Raw genomic sequence first — 20554 nt, forward strand, 5'->3', positions numbered from 1 at the left:
ATCTATTCACTGGGCAAGCGTGCAAGAATCGTGTGATAAACCAGGTGGTAAGCAAAAAGGATTGCTGAGTATTCCTTCATGGGGAAATACAGGTATTTTAGGAATTATGGTGATGTGAATTATATGCTGGAAGCTAGCACACAGCAAAAGGAACACAATTTCTAATTGCATAAGGCATCAGTTTATTAATATGTAGCATAATTCGTCCTCCTTTGGATAAAACAAACTTACTAAAGAAGTGTTAATAAAACTAAAAATGTATGTTTTATCTTGAGAAGGAAGAATCAGGCCTAAAAACCAAAAAGGCTTAAAATACCGTACCTCAGCTTCTTGCACCCAAAAATGCCATGTGCATAAATAAATCCTTATCTAATATAGCATCAGTCTAGCCTGGGATACTTATGTATTAACCTATGATACATGTAAACAGTATTTAAAGTTGTCTGAAGTTCACTATTTAGAGTACTTTCATATATTCATGAGATAAAGCCACGGATAACTTAGTGCTTTTTTTTCTTTTAATTACATTTTTCCATCACTGTTTTGCAACCTACACGAAAAACTTCATAAATGCAAACATCATCTCATGCTCATTAGGTATCAGAAGCCTTTATGTGAGAGGAAGGTCTATCCAAACAAACAAAAAAATCCCTTATTTAACACTCAGGTACTCAATTCCTTACTGAACCCATGGCAGCTGCAAAAGAAAAAACCAATACTGATTATTTTTGCTACTTGTTGCAAGTTTATGCACCTTGCCAATTTTGAAATCTTGATATCCAAAACATGTTATGGTGATTTTGTGTTAACCTGTTTAAGTCAACCAATTAAGAATTCCCATTTCATCTTGCCCCTGTTCTTTCGCCATTTCGTTGAGATGTTTTGCATCACAGAGCAATACAAACCTTGCAGGTAAAACTTAATGGCTGCTTTAAGTGCATTTTCTGAAATATATTAGAATTACAAAAACATGGTTAGCATCTTCCCAAGAAAGCACTGTTAACTACAGTCCATGTATATCAGAATACTGCCAGTGCTGAATATAAAGAAATTGTTTGTCAAGGAACCTTCTTCTACAGGTCTTCCAGAGAATGCCTGGAATATACAGTGCCAAGCTGGTCACAAAAAAAGCAAACAAAAAAAAAATCCATGATCTGTAATGTGAAACTACACTGTGCCCTCAGTTTCATCAGCTACATGGTTTAGCAATACAACTGCAGAACTAGGTAAGTGTGAGAAAAGTAACAGTCACTGAAGTGTTCAATATGAAAGCTGGTATAGAAATGTAAACAAGGCAAACAGCAGTTAAGGTAAAATAGATTTACCCCAGTCTCCAGAAGTTGTAAGTGCAAATGCGTAATACCAACCTTCTGAAAGGGAAGCAAGTCAGTAAGCAGATACAGAACTCCTGGACAAGCTACAGTCTGCATCTGCAAGTGCTTGGGAAAAGCCACTACGTCATATCTCCATAAAAGTTATTTTTATGATGGAATCAGGACAGTAACTTGAAAAATAAGCAACACTCTGAAACTTCACTTGTCTGCAGCAACGCACAAGTTATACAATTTGTCTTCAATTGAGGATACACTTAATTTTTTCCCTATTGCCCATACATTCCCCCTCCACCCCAAATTTCATTTTTATGTTTTCTCCTATTGACAAACAGCTGAAGACAAAAAAAATGAATTATATAATTAGGGTTTCTGAAGAGATTAGCTGATCAGGATGAACTTTTCATGAAACCCCTTCCAGCTCATTCCCCGTGCTGCTCACCTACAAACAGAACACACACTGACAGGTGATAAAAATACCGTTTCTTTGAGCACCCTGATTTGCCCATTTAAGATAAAATAGCTGTCCTTATGTCTGTAACTCGGAAGGTTAAATACAGCCATCACATTTCTCATGTGATGGAGATAAGCATTAGTGTGTTATTTAACTAAAAAGCTAATGTCACTTAAATTTACTATGCTATATAACAATTTCTTTGTACCAGATTATTAGCAAGTATTCAACAGAAAAGTTACCCTACTCATCTCTCTGACATCACCTTTGACAGTCCATTCTAGATTGATTGCAAAATTTGACATGAATTATAAGGTTCAAGAGGCTATCATAATGTCAGAATTCATCTGTGAAACATCTATGGCCTATACCAAAAAAATTAAAACTTTAAAAGATTTGTTTCTATGTACGAAAGACAGGCAACAAATTGTTGGCAGCTCATTTTGGTTTTCCCAGGACAAGTCCTTTATCAGAAACCAGCTCAGTTGCCTTTAACTCCCCTTGTTAACAATCCCAAAGCACAGAACACACAAATAAAGCAACAAACAGTCGCAATTGCTGAAATATAACAAAGTTACACTGCAGATTAAAGCAGGAATTCATTTCCAGACTTGAAAATATATGAATATGATGGAAATCTGCTCCTCTATGGCACTTGAGTGGTTGAGCAAACTTCATGTAGACCAGTGTGAGCAAAGGATTTGGGGGGGGGGGAGGAGGGGGCTGTTACACAGTTACACAAATATCTGCAGGTATATCTCAGAAAGGCAAAAACAAGTCAGACATACAAAGCTGTAACAGAAAAAGTGAGGGTAAAAAAATAGATACCAAACTATTTAGCCAGAGTTCAGTGCACACTGTGTTGTTTATAGCTTGCAGAGCAGATAGTTACTGTGTTTAAAGCACTCATTTTTCATTTCACAAATTTAGAACTGAGGAAGCAGGCATGCAAGTTTTCCTGGAAAATGCTATTCACACACACAGTTACAGACTTTAATTAACACCAAGTGCAAAGTTTCATGCACACAGTCTCCAGGTGGCTTGTTTAACCAGAGGCCAAAAAAGGTAACCATTGCAGAAAGAAGTCATTCAACCACTGAACACTTTGTTTTATTTTTTCCACATTTACTGCCACCTCTCATTCGTCAGCAGGGTTTAGAATAAAGAAGCTAAAAAGCTACAGATCCTTACCTGCCACACCAGCTGAAATCATGTGTACCTGGGTAGAATCTGGATTGAAAATACTGTTCAACTTTTCCTTGCAGTTTGAGTAAGCAGCAAAATATATCGCTCTAAAATTAGAACAAGATCTGAGTTATGCTATGTTTTATGCATTGATGCCCTTACTAGCAGTGCCACTAACTTCACGAACAAGATTATCTTCTTTCAAGCCTTATTCCTTAAGTAAAAAAAAAGACACTCAAGGTATAATTCCTGCAAAGCATTGGGACTGTTTTAGAAATGAAGAAAATGAGCACACTTTACAATGTTATTTCTTACATAACAGCTCCAGCTTAACACTCAGTGAGGGGAAGAATATATAATTATAAATACAGCAACAGTTTCTGTGACACTAGGAAGTTTAGCCCAGAAAGCAAAACACTGTTAACTGAGAACTCAAGTTACATTGTTTGGTATTTCTTTAACAGACTTTGTTCTAACAGCATAAACTCCTTTCAACAACATTACAATGTGAGGAGAAATAGAAAATACATAGGACTTGTTTATTTTAAAAAAACATTAAATATTTATAACTACATTTATATTTTAAAAGCTTCAGCAACTGTGAAGATGGGAACCACATTTTCTTTCTATAGTTCTGTACTTTGAATGGGCACTTTGTATGTTTTTTCCCCCCCTGAATACACTACATAGAAAATATTTCTAAACTTGTACTACATTCAAGTTTGTAATCTGGTATCAAGACAAAGCTAGGCAAAAAAAGTTAGCATGTCAATGCAATATTATGAAGATACTTGTTTTCATTCATTAGAGCCATAACATTGATTTTAAGTCCACCAAAAAATTACATTTTGAATTTGTAACTCTTTTTTCAACAACTTAGATACCTCTCTACAAAAGGGAAGAAAATCCAAGTTCTCATGAACAGACCATTAACCTCATTAGCTGTACAAACATGTTTTCCTTTATTATAAAAAATGATAAAGTGTTTGCTCAATGGCTGTAATTTCTAAAATGGAATCTGAACCCAGTTAAGTATACTGGATGTGTTATGAAACATGCTTCTCTACAGCTTATTTAAACAAACACCTGCTGTTAAGTCCACTTAGCTAGTACCAAATTGAAATGAAGTACAGGATGAAAACTGTGTGCCAGAGGGCAAGGGAGATGTGCTTATTTATAAGGCATTACAGCAAGTAGACATTTTTAGTATGAACACTGGAAAAAAACTAACTATTTTATGTGAGGGAAGATGAGAAAGGAAACTAAACAAAATTTACTGAAAAGAAATTTACTGAAAAGTCTGTTTGATTGATGGGTTGTTGTTGGTTTGTTTTTTTTCTGCAATTGAGGATTTTTTCATTGAGGGTAATCACTTACAAAATGGAATTCAGTGGTGCATAAGAATGATCATGAGTTAAGAATGATTGTTGCAATGCATCTTTTAAGTCTCTTGACAAAGGAAAAAGAAAAGTTAACATGTTTACGGAAAAAAACAAAACCAAGTGCTAAGTTCCAAGAACTTACTTTCCCTGAATGATGATGCAGAGATCAACGGGCCTTTATGGGTTGATAAATTACATATAAAAATTGCTTTTTTTGTGCAGAAGGATAAAGTGAGAGCTGGCAGAACAAGACTCTGGTCCACACGTGGTATGCATCTGCATGCTTTTAGTGCAGGGTGAATAAAGCTGCAGGTACTAAAGATATAAACTGCAATCATACATTGCTTTATTATAGAAGGAGAACACAGAACATAAGGGACAGGAAGACAGAACTTCCTAGCAATGGCAACAGTTGGAATCAGAGAAAGCATCCATAATGACCATTTAGAATCAGACTGGACTACCAAGCAGAAGTGCGCTCTTCAGTTTAGGAACTATCTGGATTAGAAAGTGTGAAAATAATCCCTTACCTATGACCTATGTTTTTTGTTGGTGGTTCCTGGCTTTGAAATACAAGTAGTATTGCATTTGGCAAAGTCTTCAAATGCTAATTTCCCACCAGCAGATTAAGAGAACACGACCCTAGATTTTCCTTACGCTCATTTCCTTTTTGATGGGATTATATTCAGAATGATGACATATATGCTGATATCCCACAGGTGTCAAGAACACAGCTACTAGAATTATTTCAGATTCTCCACATGTCAATGCTAAGTTAATGATCAGAAAATACCTCAAGTATTCCTAATATTTCAAAAAAATCTGCTAAAATAAAAGTACTCCAATTGCTGAATTATGCTTCTCTTCATACAGGGGACCTACATAGCAACACCTTATCTGTCAGATTCAAGTATAAGACAGAGTAATGCCGAATAGAAAACATAGTTGAATAATATTTTCCAGAAGCATCCAAGAACCTTGAACCACTATCATTAAAGTATTCCCCAACTGGGCATGCAGGAAGAAGGAATAATATCTTCAGACCAAAAAATAAAGGGAAGCAGTGCACTAAGTCAAGGGAGGAATAAAGCCATTGTGAATATATATTCCTGCTGCAAAAAGACATTTCCCTTAAAAACAGAAGAGAAAGGAACAGAAATAGGCCAAAAGAGAGCTAGCCTCATCAGGACTAAGTAGTTATACTTAGTTTTACACATCTTTGCCTCCATACTCTTCCTTAGGTATTCTATTTTTGGAATGAACTTCAGCTAATACTTGTACGCAAAAGGATCAATTCAAACTTGGGCATAATTGAGGTCTGAATAAACCTCACTCTGCTAACAGCAGCAGTGGAGTAACTAGAGCATTTAGGCTGAGGCAGGGCAACTGACTGCCACAATACCACCACCAATTGGACCAGATTTACATTCTGGTTTGCTGCATTCTCTGACACTGCCCCACTACTTTTTGGAGTCCAGCCCACTGCTGGATCAGCTTCATCTGTGACAGCTGTGTCTCATCCTACCCATTCTCGCTCTTTTTTGAAACAGGCTTCCCACTGCAGTAGGCCTGTGGTCTGTGCTTCACCAGAATTCAGGAGGGGAGAAAGACCCAGTGTTTTGAAGCTGGTCACACAACTGCTTCCTGAAGATGATGGATTAACTGAAGGCTAAATCTACCTGTGCATAAGGTACAAACCTCTGTTTACATGTGCAACTCCTTAAATATTTTCCTTCTTAACTGGAAGAAGCTCAATAACAAATAGCATTCAGAAAGAGGCGTTAGTAAATGGTCAGGTAGCTGGTGCAGGGATGTGGGACTAGAGCTGTGCAGCACGAGTGACTCATTATTTCAGACAAACTAACCCAGAAACATTTTTTTTCTATTTACTAGATATTTACTATTAAGTATTTATACTACAGATGCAATAACACACTTGAAATAAACCCTAAATCGCTTAAAAAATATACAGCAACCAAAATTTCACTGAAATTATTTCACTTACTGAACGTCTGTTTGTATTTACCTGGAAGGAGCAACGCCTACCAAATTAGGACCCAGCCCTCTAAACAGAGAACGAGGACCTTCTTTTTGCAAGATCATCCTAGAAAACAAAAGTGACATATTTTAATATTCACATCAAAATTAAGGAATGCACTAACAACCATTACAAAATCATTTTAAGCTCTAGTCTGTGTGTATACATTCACTGATAACTTTGACAATGCAGCGTTGACCACAAAAGATACCCTATACATGATTTAAATCAGCACGTTTCAAAACGTGCTGTGTCATTCACATGATTTTGAAAGATTTACCTTTGCACTGCAAGATTCAAACTACAATACACGTGACCTCTAGTGGTATGTGAACTGCTTCAGTGTCGAGGAGCCTTCTAGAGCCCCCTACCCCTTGCCCGGCCCTCCCTATTCCCCCACAGGGCTTCCTCTTACACTGGGCACTGCTTCACAAAGCTACAGGCATCCGTGTCAGTTGCAGCACCACAATGCAGCTCCTTCTATGCAAGAAGTGCTCAAACAATGTCTTTGAGATCTTTTTTCTAGTGATTAGGAAAAAAATTGGTGGTAATCAGGGTATATACGATACTCTACAAAGTGTTCCACTAGAAACCATTCTTAGCTTTACTGTTTCTGTAAGTTAGAGTGATTGTTTTGACTTAGATGTCTGCTTAAATACAAGGAAATGGAACGCCCCCAACGTGAGAAGCGGCCCTCCCTTGAGGCTAGGAGGTATTCCCTCCTCCATCCATCCATCAGCAACTGCTTATCAATTCTGAGCCACTGCCTGCGTGCTCCTGGCCAAGCACTGCTGCTGGCCATGCAACAAGTGGGTTTTCTTTAACTCATTCCTGAAAAGACAATCCCCACCTCCGCGTGTAAGGCAACTCACTGCAACAAAGTTTGAGCCTAACTGAGAAAGAAATGTAGCCCATGCAAAAAGTCACAGTACTGCCCTGATCTCAGAGAACCGTGTCCACTCTGAGCACAGCTCTGTAAAGGCTGCTCAGGTGGCAGGGGGTGCGTGACCTCCCATCTTTGTGGGACTTACAGAGAACAGAGGGGTAACAAGTAGTCAATTGAGACATCAAGTGAGGCGTTACTAGTACGTCAGTGTTTGGAATACCTTTCCCACAAAACTATGGTTTTTAAAGAGAGATCAGGTTGAAGACCATTATGCAACAAGTTATCTTGGTACATTAAGAGGATACCCATTAATATCCAGTTTCAGTGAAGCCAATCTGTCCAACAAACTAGATGCTAATGAGATACAGTATTTTAAAAAGTACAGCAGGATATGGGAGACGGAAGGAGGAGAAACAAGGACTATCTGCATCCCTATCACTGCAAACTGCTCTAGCAATTGAGTTAGGCCCAGATTTTAAGTTATGAATTAACTACTTCACTGGATGTTGCAACATAAAACTCAGTGCTTATTTATTTAGAAACACTGGCCAATACACACAAATATTTCTTCTTCAAAGAGACATGCAGGTTAATGACAAGTCAATTACTCAATAAAGCAAACTACCATTGTATAAATGGCCATTTTGTTTGCAATTTACTATCAGAACAAACAGATGAAAGTCATCCACAGCACTGAAAGAGATTCCAAATCTATTCTGATTTCCAGCAGCTGAAATTGTCTATTTTATCACAGTTTTGCTGTCAAATCAAAACACAAGTTTACAAAGCTTGTTCACAGTAATCAAAAATAAAGTAGTGGTTGTGAACTGCTGCATCAGTGTGAAATAGTCACCATGACTGTTTAGGAAAATCAGTATATAACGTGTCCAGCAATGCCATAGCTTCATATCCATAACAGTTAGTATGAATCCACTGAGTGAGTAAAGTTGCTTCACAGCAGTAATTGGAGTATTCAAAAACACTTCGGAAATCCTCATTACTTAGACAAGTGTGTTATCCTAAAAGCAATTCTGACACTTTTGGAAAGAACTGTTTGAGATAATCTTAGCATATTCCATAAAGCTCAGCATCCTCAGAGCAAAGCTGTACCCAATTAACATGTGATCTGTGCCCACATAAAGCACTACTACTTTAACATCACCTAACACCACAATATGAAGTGTTGCAGATATGTGTAAGTATGCACAAATATGAATGCATACAAAGCAGCAGGAGCCTCAGTGTCTCAGAGAAATTTATGAGTAAAGTCTCTTTTTTGTTTCCTCTGGATCTACAGTGTCCCAAGACTTGCCGGAGTAACTAAGAATTCAAGAGAAGTCACAGCAAAATTTCCCTTAATAGCAGGCAGGAAGGACTGTAATGGTTGTGGTTATTGATGCTCTTCTGCATTCCCAAACATCAGCTGCAGGAGTTAAATTCTACTCCAAAAATAAGACACAAACTTTTTGCATTAAAGATCAGATCCCAGAGCCTGCACTGTTTAGTGAAATCAGAGAATGCACATCCACAGTTGGGAGAGCAGCACAAATGTTCCATATGGCCTCAACTGACCTGCCACTGTTATGTGGGGAAGTCCGCATTGCAAGGTCAGTCAGATTTCCATTATCAAGACCTCTGGTTTAAACTCAGTCGAGGTTAGATATAAGAGGCATCACCAACATGATATGCCCAACAGATATTTAGGAATAAGGGAATTCGCTTCTGTTGCCAGAGAATGTAGTCACCTGCACTAGCTCTTCTCAGTTTGTTTCCTGGCACAGATGCCTTTTAAATCACCTCTGTTGACACTAAGGATGCAGAAGTGACTCCGCAACAGTTAGCTAACTGAAATTCTGACAGCGTTTCCCTAATTCAACTTACTTTTAGACAGAGTACTTTAAGCTCACTCATGAGCCTTGGAACACTGCACTGAATTCGGTGTGAGAAAAGACAACCAAACCCAAATCTACAAATCAGAAAATATCAAATATCGATAAAGGCATAAGTGACGGAGGTCCAGATTGAGTTCCCCACTAAATCCACTGAGATCCCTAGTATCTTAAAGCAGCAAAGGCCTAAAATAATTATGTTCTGCACCTACATATTTTTACAGACACAGCACATTGCCGTGTCATCTGGGATTTTTTTTCATATTTGTTGTATTCAAAGAACTTGAAACCTACAGAAGTTACTCAGCATTTCAGTAATTTGATACTTACAAGGAATAAAACACATCTACAAGGATCAAGAATTAACATGTGTAAGTAGCAAAGATCAAGAATTAACATGTGTAAGTAGCATTTTTTTTAAAAAACAAAAAGCAAGCCCTAGCAATGAAGTTCATCATGAACTACCTCTACCTCAGTCTGAATTTGTTTCCTGAAAAGACAGATAGAAAACCAACCTACTTTAGGCTTTTTAGGGCTTCTATCAGAGGAGCATATGAAAAACATCTGACCAACCTGCAATTCATTTGGACACATTTCTAAATAGAAGGCAAAAAATCCAGAACATTCAGGAAAGAAGCTTAATTGCTCAACTTCCACCATGAGAAAGTTAGTAAGGAAAGCCAGTGTTTTGGATGGAGCTCTACTTCCTTGTCACAATCTGAGCCCTACCCACTCACATACTTGTTCCCAAATTGTTCACCCATCAGACACTTACCTGCAAAAAAAACAACCAAAAAACTCTCAATCAAAACTTCCGGACTAAGAAAAACCTTCTGTCCAACATACTATTTGGGTACAAGCTCCATTTAAATAAATGCTACACTCTAACCTGATAAACCCTTAAATCCTACACTGCAACTGCCAGAAGGGGTTGCCTACAAACTACTTCTCACTGATTAATTATAGATAACAGTAGCTTCTTACACTTATCTGAGTCTTACCTAAGTCTGCCTAATGCAACAAGCAGCAGCATGTCCTTCCTGGAAGAAAATTTTCCTCCTATACCCAAATGCTGAAGCTACCTTCCCCTCACTGGCAAGATGGAGTCCCCCAGAGTGAAGGGAATCTTGCCCCTGCTCTGCAGACATTAAGAAAAATGTCTTCATCGTGAGCGTGGTCAAACACTGGAAAAGGCTTCCTAGCAAGGGGGTTAATGGCCCATGCCTGTCAGTGTTCACAAGGCATTTAGGTAACGACCTCGGTAATATGCTTTAACTTTTGGTTAGCCCTGTAGTGGTCAGGGAGTTGGACCTGATGATTCTGTAGGTCTCTTCCAAATGAACTATTCTAATTTTAAGCATTACATTGCTCCCAGTGAGTTTTGAGAATATAGTTTGGGTCCGTGAGTCCTACAGGTATGTATGTTCTGGCTAATTCAAGGTGCAAACTGACACATGAAAGATATTTGGAAAAATAGAATGTGAAACCGTTAAACAGCAAAATATGCAGTCATCTCATAGTAACATCATAATAGACATGAGAGTCTGAATCTTTTACATGGATTTGTCCATCACCCCTCCCCAAAAGCCCAACCAAAAACCTACTCCCATGCACACTCACTTCAAACAATGGAGAGGTCCAGGAGAAACTCTAGTTACTCGATTGACACTGGGACCATTCACAGTGTTGAGATGGACTTCGGAGATGTATAGAGTCACAGAGGAGGATTGCAACCGTGTTTTCACAACTTCCAGTGGACATGTCAGAATTGCACCAACTGTACCTCCACATCTGCAAAGAGAAAGAGGATCATCGCATTCTAAACTGAAAAAAAAAGAATACAATAATATATAATTAATGTTATACTGAACACAGTTGAATTGCAAAAACGTGAAGAAATAACTGGAATGTGCATGGTAACTGTGGTTACTTGCCCTTGAAAGCAAGCACACTTAAGTCAGTTTGTTAATCCTTTAATGCGTAGTGAAAATTTGAACAGACAAAAAGAGTTTCTGAAGTAGTGAAGGTGCACAGTCTTCATCACATGCTGTTCAAATCACTTCGGGAAACTAGCTCAGCATCTCAAATGTTTAACTTCCTGTGGTAAATTTTAACTTCTTTTGAATGTTCAGCATGCTCCTGACCACAACAGAGGTGCCAAAAATCCTTAAGGGTAGAACAGATTTATGCACCACACACACAAGGCTACCTGCATCAGTCTTTGGAAAGCTGCGAAAAACTGTAACGTGGCAATTTTATACAACTGAAATTAACAAACTCCCTTCGTATTTTTGGACATGGTGCCACGACAGCAATGATTCTGAGTGTTTCCCGAGCCCTGCCCCGTACAGCAAGGCACACTAGGTTCCAAGAACAGCACACTGTAGAGCTGAATCTGGGAAGACAGAAGTCTGCCGCTCACTTCTGTAAGAAAGCCACGGGAAGCTGTGAGTGCCTTACACTAACAGTGGCATTATTCCCATTCTGCTCGAGCAGAATACAGCCAGGAACACGCTGCCTTTTAGCAGCTTTTTTCAGAGGGCTTCTCTGGTGCTTGTTCATAGGCTAATTAATAATTACCTACACTCCTGTTTAACTATGACCACATCAGCCTCTGAGGGAAAAAAAATCAAATCCACAAATTTTGATTCCAAAGATAACCCCAAATTCTTGGACTTCACTGTTACGAGAAGAAATGCTTCCCTTGAACCTTTTCCCATACCAGTGTTCTCTCGACTTAGCCAAATACGCTTCTTAAAATTATGACCAAGACACGGTATGCACACACTGGGTTTTCTGTTTTGTTTTTTGAACAACAGATTTAAATTAGGGTGATCATTTATGTTACAGCTCAGTCTGAAATCCACTAACAATCACAGAAATATCGTTTCCACTAAACTCAAAGGGCTGAGTATTCACTCCTCTGAAGCAGTAACAAGAGCTGGTGTTTGACCCTGAGAAGCACTGAGAATAAGATAACTATCAGCTAGTTTGTTGAAACAAACTTTCAAATGCTGCAAGATTTGTTCAACAGTATTTTTTAAACAATGTCTTCCTAAATGTAAAGGAGAGTTCAGTACAAATTAGCAGTAATAGCTGGGACTCAAGAACTCCTGCAAGCTTTCATGGAAAAGGAGCTTTCAGTCTGTCAAGTACAGCTCTTTTCTGCTGCAAACAATACCAGAAATGGCAGTTGCTAGTACAGCGTTACATCCTAAAAGGCTAATGTTTGTATGAATTGAACTGATAGTACCAAACAGCTGCAAAGAATTATGTTTGATGATGTTCACTTAATGCTCTGTTTGAATTAGCAACCTAGAGAGCCTACTACTAGAGCATGAAGGCATCTTGTCCCACCCCTAACTCCAACATTAGACTGAAGTTTGCAGTCTTTCAAGGTCTGAGGAAAGAAATTAAGTTTGTAAGTCTGAAAAAGTGCATTCTCACAGGAGGATGGAAGTCAGGTCCTGGCATGCCGCACACATGCAGTAACAGACTGACACAGCTTTTAGAGTAGTATCTTTAAAGCATCTCTGAACGAGCATTTCACTTGCCTGCTCTCCTAATGTTAAGCTACAAATATATTTTGTAAACAGGAGTTGTAGGAATACTCTGACTAGGTGAGCAAAATATATTTTAGCCAGTGTTTCAAGCAGTAGAAACCCCTAACACATTAGGGTTGATGACACGCGATACCGTATGAGAGCCACCGGTAGGCCAGCCCTCGATACAGCTTGACAGAGCTTTTATAGTCTGAAGCGTGTCTTCAAGACAGAGCAAGTTACTGCGCTTCCTGCGATTCCACAGCAGCCAGTGCTGCCTGGTAATTATGTGTGCAGGCAATGCAGGCAGCCAGCTTCAGGGTTTATTTCCTTTCTTGCAACCCCTCTGTTTCTGATCCCCCGGAGCCTGCTGCCACTAAGATCTTTCCACATTTGATTTCGGGCAGGTTACGTGAGGACTTGTTTTCAAGCAACCGCAAGCGAAAGCACGTGGTAGGGTTTATATTTGTGTGATGATAAATACTACGGAAGGGGAAAGAAATGAGCAGGAGAAAACTCGGCCGCCATTCAGCAACAGGGCCTGGAATTTGGAGCCTTTAATGCCTCTGGCTCCGGCTACTCCGCACTGGAAAATTTTTCCGAAGTTGAAGATTAACACTGAGCTGGAGCTTGCAACCTGCACGCTCCCCTGCACCACACCCAACCCACCCCGAGGGCCGGCTGACTGCAGCAGTGCTTGTCAGGCACTCACTGCAGCTGGGTTACAAGCAGGCCCCCGGCAACGGATTATGAGACTGGCAGGGAAGAGGGCAGACATGCAGCTACTCCATGCTTGCTCTTCTCAAGTCTGCCTTCCGAAGCATTGCTCCGTGACAAGGAGCCACTTACACCCAGGGAAGAGGAGCAGCCGACCACTTGCCTCCTTTGGAGAGCTGGGCGCCCGCTGCCTGCCCCGCTTTCTGCCGTTCACATCATGATTTCCGATGATAGGCACTCTGAGCACTGTTTCTTACTGAGGGGTTGGTTTTCCTTCTTTAAACAATATAAAATGTCTCAGCTGAACTTGTCAGTAGTGGTAGTCTGGATTAAAATTCTCCTCCCTAACCATTTCAAGATCTCAAATTGCAACTTACAAATGAAGAAAGCAGAGAAGTTCTACGAAGAACTGCATGGATCCATATCACTTACATGTCTTTGCAAAGCCCCAAATCTCCACTCCTGTCAAAATGCGATACCTCACTTCCCCAGCCCTCAAAAACCCTCATGCAATAGAGACAGCACCTGAAGTCTAAGAAATGAAAGAAACCTCGCCAGATGTTGAGGAACCAGGCCTTGCTTAGTAGTACCAAGATCCAAGTTAGAACTGAACCACTAAGTGCAAGGATAATCCAGGAACCACACAGATTTATATAGCTCACTTGAATTTTAAGGTAAATACTGCAAGGCTTGGCAAAATAATCTGTTCATGAGAAACCTCAGTGAGCAGTTTGTAGATAAACAAAGAGAGACAACTCAATAACTGTGTGACCCATAAAAATAAGCAACTGTTGAGGAACATGCCAGGTGTTCTGCCACCAGCAGTATTTTACTTAAAAATATGTTTCAAGCTTTGCTTATTTAACATACTAATGGAAGTACTGTGAAAGAGACAGCTATGTCTTTGTGCTCCTGAACCTGGCATACCAGGAAGAGGCAGCCTCCAGCTCCAGCTTAGGAGTGCTCTATAAATTGCCAGCAGATTGCCACTATCGCCCCTGCTGCCCTCCTCTCAGGCTCAAATCTAGTTTTTTTGCTTGGTTGGTTTGGGCTTTTTTCTTTTTTTTTTCTTTTTTTTTAAATTTGTGGTTTAACACAAATTAGGGAGTAGCGCAGTTCAGAAAAACGTTTCTCAAAAATTAGAAAATAGTGACATCTATTTTTCTTCTGAATACCACACTTAGGATTTTGTAAACTACTTCAGAAATCTGTATTACCTAAGAATACGCGGGCGTTCAGCATCTCCAGTGCTGGGCCCTACAAACTGTGACTTGTAAAAACAGTTACAAATATGTAACTTTTTTTCTCCAAGATTAGCTGAGTTTCACCAGAGAAAGTGGGTAAGCAAATACTCTCCTGCTGACAGAGCATAAACTGCAAGTGGAAAGGGCAGAGCGTGAGACGCCCCTGCCAGAAGGTGCCTAGTAGGCAAGCGAGAGTCACCTGAAGTTCCGCACAGTGCTGACTCCTGAAGTAAGATAAGGCACTTTGCTCACGTGTAAGCCAGGACACAGACCCAGCCCTTAATTCCAAACCTTCCCAGCTGAAAAAAAAAATATCATTTTGCAAATACTAATTTCTAATGAATGTCATGAAAGACCCCAGTTATCTTACCTATCCCAAATTTGACATATGCCTCTAATCAATGTTCACTACAAGCCTTTGTGAGCTTTGCCAAGTGCTTATAAGAAAGCTGAATTTCATCAGAAACACCTAATTGTATAAGGGCATGATAATCCACCTGTAGGCACTAATTTACTTAAAGTAAATCTACAAAAAAAAAAAACATGGGGAAAAAAGGAAGATTAAAAGATCACTACTAACCCAGACAAGTCAGAAAATTAAATATTCAGCTTGAACTGTACAAGAGCCAATGCACTCAACGAAACAGGTAAATATGCGGCTACCAAACAAACTCAAAACAGATTAACAATAAAACCAAGAACAGTTGTCTTTACTTGATATCTCTTGGACAGAAGAACTTAGGAAGACTGCAACACAAGCCTAACCCAGAGAGCACCCATGGAAAACAAACAAACAAACAAAAAAACCCACAGTTGATTCCAAATGCACATTTAGAAGTCCATCACCTCACTTGATTAATGTATTTGGACGTATTTTGGCTTTACACTCTGCTAGTACTTCAGCACAGATCCTCAGAACAGTCAACCCCTTGTCCCAGATTATCCTCTGTTATTGTGACGATATGCAAGGGAAGGAATACGCATATGCTCCAAAAGCTAATCCTGTCCAGCATTCAAATCACGGGATTTATTTCCAGGGACAGCTGGATGGGAAAACCTTCTTTTAGTGTTTCAGGTTGAGAGTACCTGCTTAGGAGTCACTGCCCTTGTGCAGAATTGTGGGCTGCAGTCTGCTGCTGTGTGTGGACACCCCTGCAGTAAAAGCAGGCACAGCTCTAGCATGGATGAGGGTCTCAGCACTTCAGCCACTGGACTGTCTGCTAATGCTCCCAAGAGGATTAATACTCCCAGTACCGCTGGTATAGCTGACCTATAATTGTAACTACTGCTGTTTAAGAACCACCAGCTTTTCTTCCTTTACGTAATTACTTATTTTACACAAGCCCATGATGAGGCTGCATAGCACTTACCTTAGATTCACCTTTCACTGTATTTGTAACTGCGGCCTCAAAGACTCGGAGATAACCCTTGACCCTGTTATCTTGGGTCTACATTCATTCATGTATTTTACCTGCTGCTTCTCTTTCCTCTATGAAAGAGTTCCCTGCAAATACTGACTGACAAGATAAACAGTGAGAAAACCGATCTCAAAAAGCTGTCAGGAAAACACGGAGCCACTTGCAAGCAGAACGCCTTCTAATCTCTTTACCACTTACCACAAATTCAGGTCCCCAAACTGTCAGCAATTTCACAGACCCGTCTTACAGCACAAGAGTAACTGGTGTTCACATCGACATCTAAGTTGCAGGTCTGAATATCAAACCTACAGTATCCCTCTTTTGATAGGGAATTTAAGGCCTTTGGGAAGAAAAATTTTCAGAAACAGCAAGAATGCATCTCACTAATCTGGAAGTTTCAGGGTTTTCCCATTATTATACTGCTAAACTTGTACATTACACATCTTTCCATCTTTCTCATTAATATACTGGCTAGCAGTACCAGCAGCTAGTAGCCCACAGCCCCCTTATTCACAGATTATACTTCTTGCTGAAGTTTTAAAAAAATAACAATTTTAAGTTAACTTCCTTAAACTAAGAAATATTAATCAAACCTGTTCCTACTTAATGTAAAAATGAAATTCCCCTGATGTGCTGACATACAAAAATGTACAAGTGAAAACTGGAAAAAATAACACAAGGGGAACAAGCATCACTGCTTTCCATTACCCAAAACAAACACTAACATGGAGAGCGTAGCTTCAATTAGGACCGAGGGCAAATAAATACTTACAACGTGACATTTGTATCAAGTAAAACAGCTTGACAGCTGAAAACATCAGTCAGCTAGAAGGAAATATGAGAAACATTAGCTTCACAATTCTTCAGACACAGCTATTGTCATGCAATTTGGTCACCTCAGGAGCAAAACCCAAGCTACTCAATGCTTCAAGAAAGAATTGCTTTTTTTTTTTCCCCCCCTGCAGTAGGGTACCTAAACACAAAATTAACCTAAAGTTGAGGCAGAAAGGCACTAACCTTCTCCTATGCCTCACAACAGGAAGAACTGGTTCTCAAAGACATTCAGGGTTATGCCAGGAATGTATTTTAAGGAAGGAGGGAGTCCAGGTGCTTGGTAACTCAATTACAGGTCAAGTGCCTATTTTCTGACAGGCAGCTAGAAAAAAAAAAAACAAACACCACCAATCACCATCCTACACTCTATGTTATTGACTAATATCTTCCTAACTGAAATAAAGAAAAATCCAGGAGTCTTTCACATGTACGGTATCTGATGTTTCTAAAGAATTCAAACTATCTTAAGTGCATTATTTGAGTTTTGACTATTTCAACCACTACAGGGATTCTGGAATAAAAGCACCTGAGTTTACCTGGCCAACACGTTGTCTGCAGTGACAACAGTGGTTATCTGACTACCAAATGGAAAAACAGACAACATAAATACAATCAATAGTTGGACTCCTGAAAAGGATGAGTTCTGAGCGATGCAACCGAGTACCTCAGAGGAAAGTTGAGCTCCACATGAAATATGATTTTGTATCGGGATCCAACGTTACAGGAATCCCAGCTATGGTCCCACAAGGACGAGATACGATTAGCAGATGGAGGTGGGTGGTAGCTACGCAGTTTGTGGAAGGAGATCCTGACAAATAGGTTTATCAGGACAAAATATGAGCTAAGTAAGCGGCTGCAAATGTGTCACAGCATGAAACTGAACTCCAGGTCCACTGCTGATCCGGTCTGGAAGGCTCCCTGCAATCACTTTACAGTATGAAGGAGTGCACGATGGTGGTTTTGCAAACAGCCTAAAAAACTATGTTTAAATGTCCTAAGACGACAGCAAAGTTATTGCATGGAACTAATTGCTTACAAATTGTAGCAGTTACAACTGCTTTTCTGTAAGGAACATGTTCTTAAAAGGCTGTACCACTTTTTCTTTTATTAACATGGAATTCTTATTTTTCTACCTTATTTCCAACAAGAGTGATGTTCTTCCCATGCTATGCGTTTTCTGCTTCTGAATGGGACTGCTGTTATGCTTACATGTACACCTTCAGAGAATCTATTTAAAGTCAAGAAGGTCTAAGAAGTGCATTGGGTGGGGACTGCATGTAAAAATAGTACTTTGTTGGTGTATTGGCTGATGCATGAACCAGTCCAGCAAAATCACTTAGAAGAGCTTTCTTTCAAAAAAAAAAAAAAAGCGCCATTTCAATTCATTGATGGTGCTAGACTTCATATGCCCACCATTCCAAAATAAGTACTGACTTGTTTATTTTTAAACACGGAACTAGTATTTCTGTTATACGATATCGGTCACATTTACAACTGACATGCAGTTATGAGGCAGAGAGATGAAATTCTCAAAAAAATGAAACTAACAGAGTAAAATTACTTTCAAGAAATCAAAGCAGATAGAAATTGCTGAGCAATTTTCTTCCACTACTGTACCCCTGCCCAGTACTGCTAAAACGGTCAATCAAACCTGTTGGGTGGGGATAAGGATACAGAGAGATATAGAAAAGGAGGGAGGAAGGATCATTAGAAATAAAACGTCAACTTCCACATGAACTGGTAATTGCCCAGAAGTACTGCTGTTTGACAGCTGTTGTTGGATTGTCATGAAACAAACTGGGCAGCTACTGAAAAATCCTACAATAGCCCCACCTACATTGCTAAAACAGCAATGTCATCACTTAGAGTTTCAGTAATGAAAACGGGAATTAAAGACTTAACGTAGACCTTACAAAAAGAGTCAGCAGATTAAGACATCCGGACTGTTTGCATACAGTCTCCACTGAAACCCAAAGGGAAATAAAGCTTCCTTCCTTTTAAAGTCTCCCCGAGGACTGAGGAGCGCTCCAGCGATCTGCAGCCCACCACGCTAGCAAAGAAGCCACGCGATGACCTAGAATAACTTTCCTACTGCTAAACATGACCAAACGCACGCTGCTAGCTTCGCTGCGCTAAGGTAACAGGAAACGTGTGGCTGGTACAGGAGGAAAAGTCTGTCGGCCCTTTCCTCACAACACAACCCCTGACCCCACTGACTGGCACCTACCTGTTGACCAGACTCTTCTGGAAAAAGAGGGAGCTCGTTGAGCTCAGCGACCCTCATTCGGTCTGAAGTTTACAGGTTTGCGCCTGGTCTAAATTACCGCGTATGACTTCCTACGAACCTGCCCCCCCGCAGACAGGAATTAAAGCGCCGCACCGAGCCCTCTTCCCGCTGCTGTGTGAGCGCTGACAAGGATGCGAACCCAAGGAGCAGCGCACGCCACGCGCCAGGCCCGCAGCCGCGCAGCCCCACCTCCCAGAAGCCCGAGGTCAGCGGGTGCCGGCGGGGAGGCACCCGCAGAGCACCGGCCGAGGCGGGGGGTGCCGCAAACCAAAGCGCGACCCCCGGCGCTGCCCCAGCTCCCTGCCGCCTCCGCGGGCCCCGTTACCGCCCCCAGCCTCCGCCCGCAGCCCCGCGGCCGGGCCCCGTGGCGGCCCGAGGCCCGCAGGGCGCCCCCCCCCCGCGCGGCACGCACCCGCCGGCGAAGAGGTGCACCAGAGTGTCCCGCTGGCTCATCCTCGGCAACGGCCGCTTCCGCCCCGCCAGCCCGCGCCCGCCGCTGCGCCGCTTCCGGCGCGGACGGGGGACGGGGATGGGGCGGGGCCCGGCCGCTGGCTCCGCCCCCTCCCGGCCCGCTACGGCGCGGCGAGGGGGCGGAGGTAAACAGAGGCGGCTATTGGCTGGGGGGTGACGTCACCGCCGCGCTCCGCCTTATATAAGCGGGGCCGTTACGGGCCTGTTTGTGTAGCGTTCACCGGGTTCGGTGCGTGGCGTTCGGGGTTCTCCGAGTTTGTGGTGCCCCGAGCCCCGGGTGAACGCCGGGGTTTGGGCTACCCGCCCCGCTCCCTCGCAGCATCCTCGGCCCGGGCTGCTTGGGCTTGGTTTTCGTGTTACAGCTCGTGGCCTCGGCTGCTGAGGGAGTGCCTCTGGAGGAGGCTCCCCGGTGCTGCATCCTTGGGGTTTTTCCGGATTGAGCGTTGTGAATCATCAGCTCAGTTCCGCACTGCTTTTCTTCAAAAGCAGGCGTTATGTTGTAAAACATGAAAAATGATGCCCCACGGGGAAGTTAACACGGCACATAAAGACGTCTGAGTCAATGTTCTCAGTGCCCAAACACCTCCAAGCAGATAAATGGCGGCCTACAGTCTTCATGAATGCGGTGCTATCTAACGAATTAATGTAAATTTATATCTTTCTAAGTATGAGGGTTTTATTACTACTTTGTAGAAATGCAACAATTTTTTAGCTCAAAAAACAAAAGTGCACTCTAAAGCAGCTATTTCTTAACCTAAAAATCTATCAGAAGGTGAATTGAGGTGAAAGAAACTAATAAGCTAGAAATGTAATCCAGAGTTTTGCAAGAGGAGGAGGTTGGGTGGGAGAAAGGCTGGAGGAACGTGTGAGATGTGG

The 20554-nt window shown here is 41.2% G+C and overlaps 1 protein-coding gene and 1 long non-coding RNA gene across 2 annotated transcripts in view; both read right to left on the reverse strand.

The window, feature by feature from the left end:
* Positions 1-19791, reverse strand: part of SLC25A36 (solute carrier family 25 member 36) — a 33234-nt gene extending 13443 nt beyond the window's left edge. Inside the window, exons 1-4 of the mRNA XM_080605229.1 lie at positions 19620-19791; positions 10786-10956; positions 6379-6456; positions 2977-3077 (exon numbers count right to left, since the gene is read on the reverse strand). Coding sequence (XP_080461355.1) covers positions 2977-3077; positions 6379-6456; positions 10786-10956; positions 19620-19660 — 391 coding nt within the window. The 5' untranslated portion in view covers positions 19661-19791. The remainder of the gene's footprint in view (positions 1-2976; positions 3078-6378; positions 6457-10785; positions 10957-19619) is intronic.
* On the reverse strand, positions 14873-19595 carry LOC308200106. The gene is made up of 3 exons (XR_013955242.1): positions 17104-19595; positions 16859-16911; positions 14873-16181 (listed from the first exon to the last, which is right to left on the reverse strand). It is a non-coding gene; the product is annotated as an uncharacterized lncRNA (long non-coding RNA).
* Positions 19792-20554: the final 763 nt, after the last annotated feature.

The sequence above is a fragment of the Anser brachyrhynchus genome (assembly GCF_964034855.1).
Source record: "Anser brachyrhynchus genome assembly, chromosome: 9".
NCBI lineage: Eukaryota > Metazoa > Chordata > Aves > Anseriformes > Anatidae > Anser > Anser brachyrhynchus.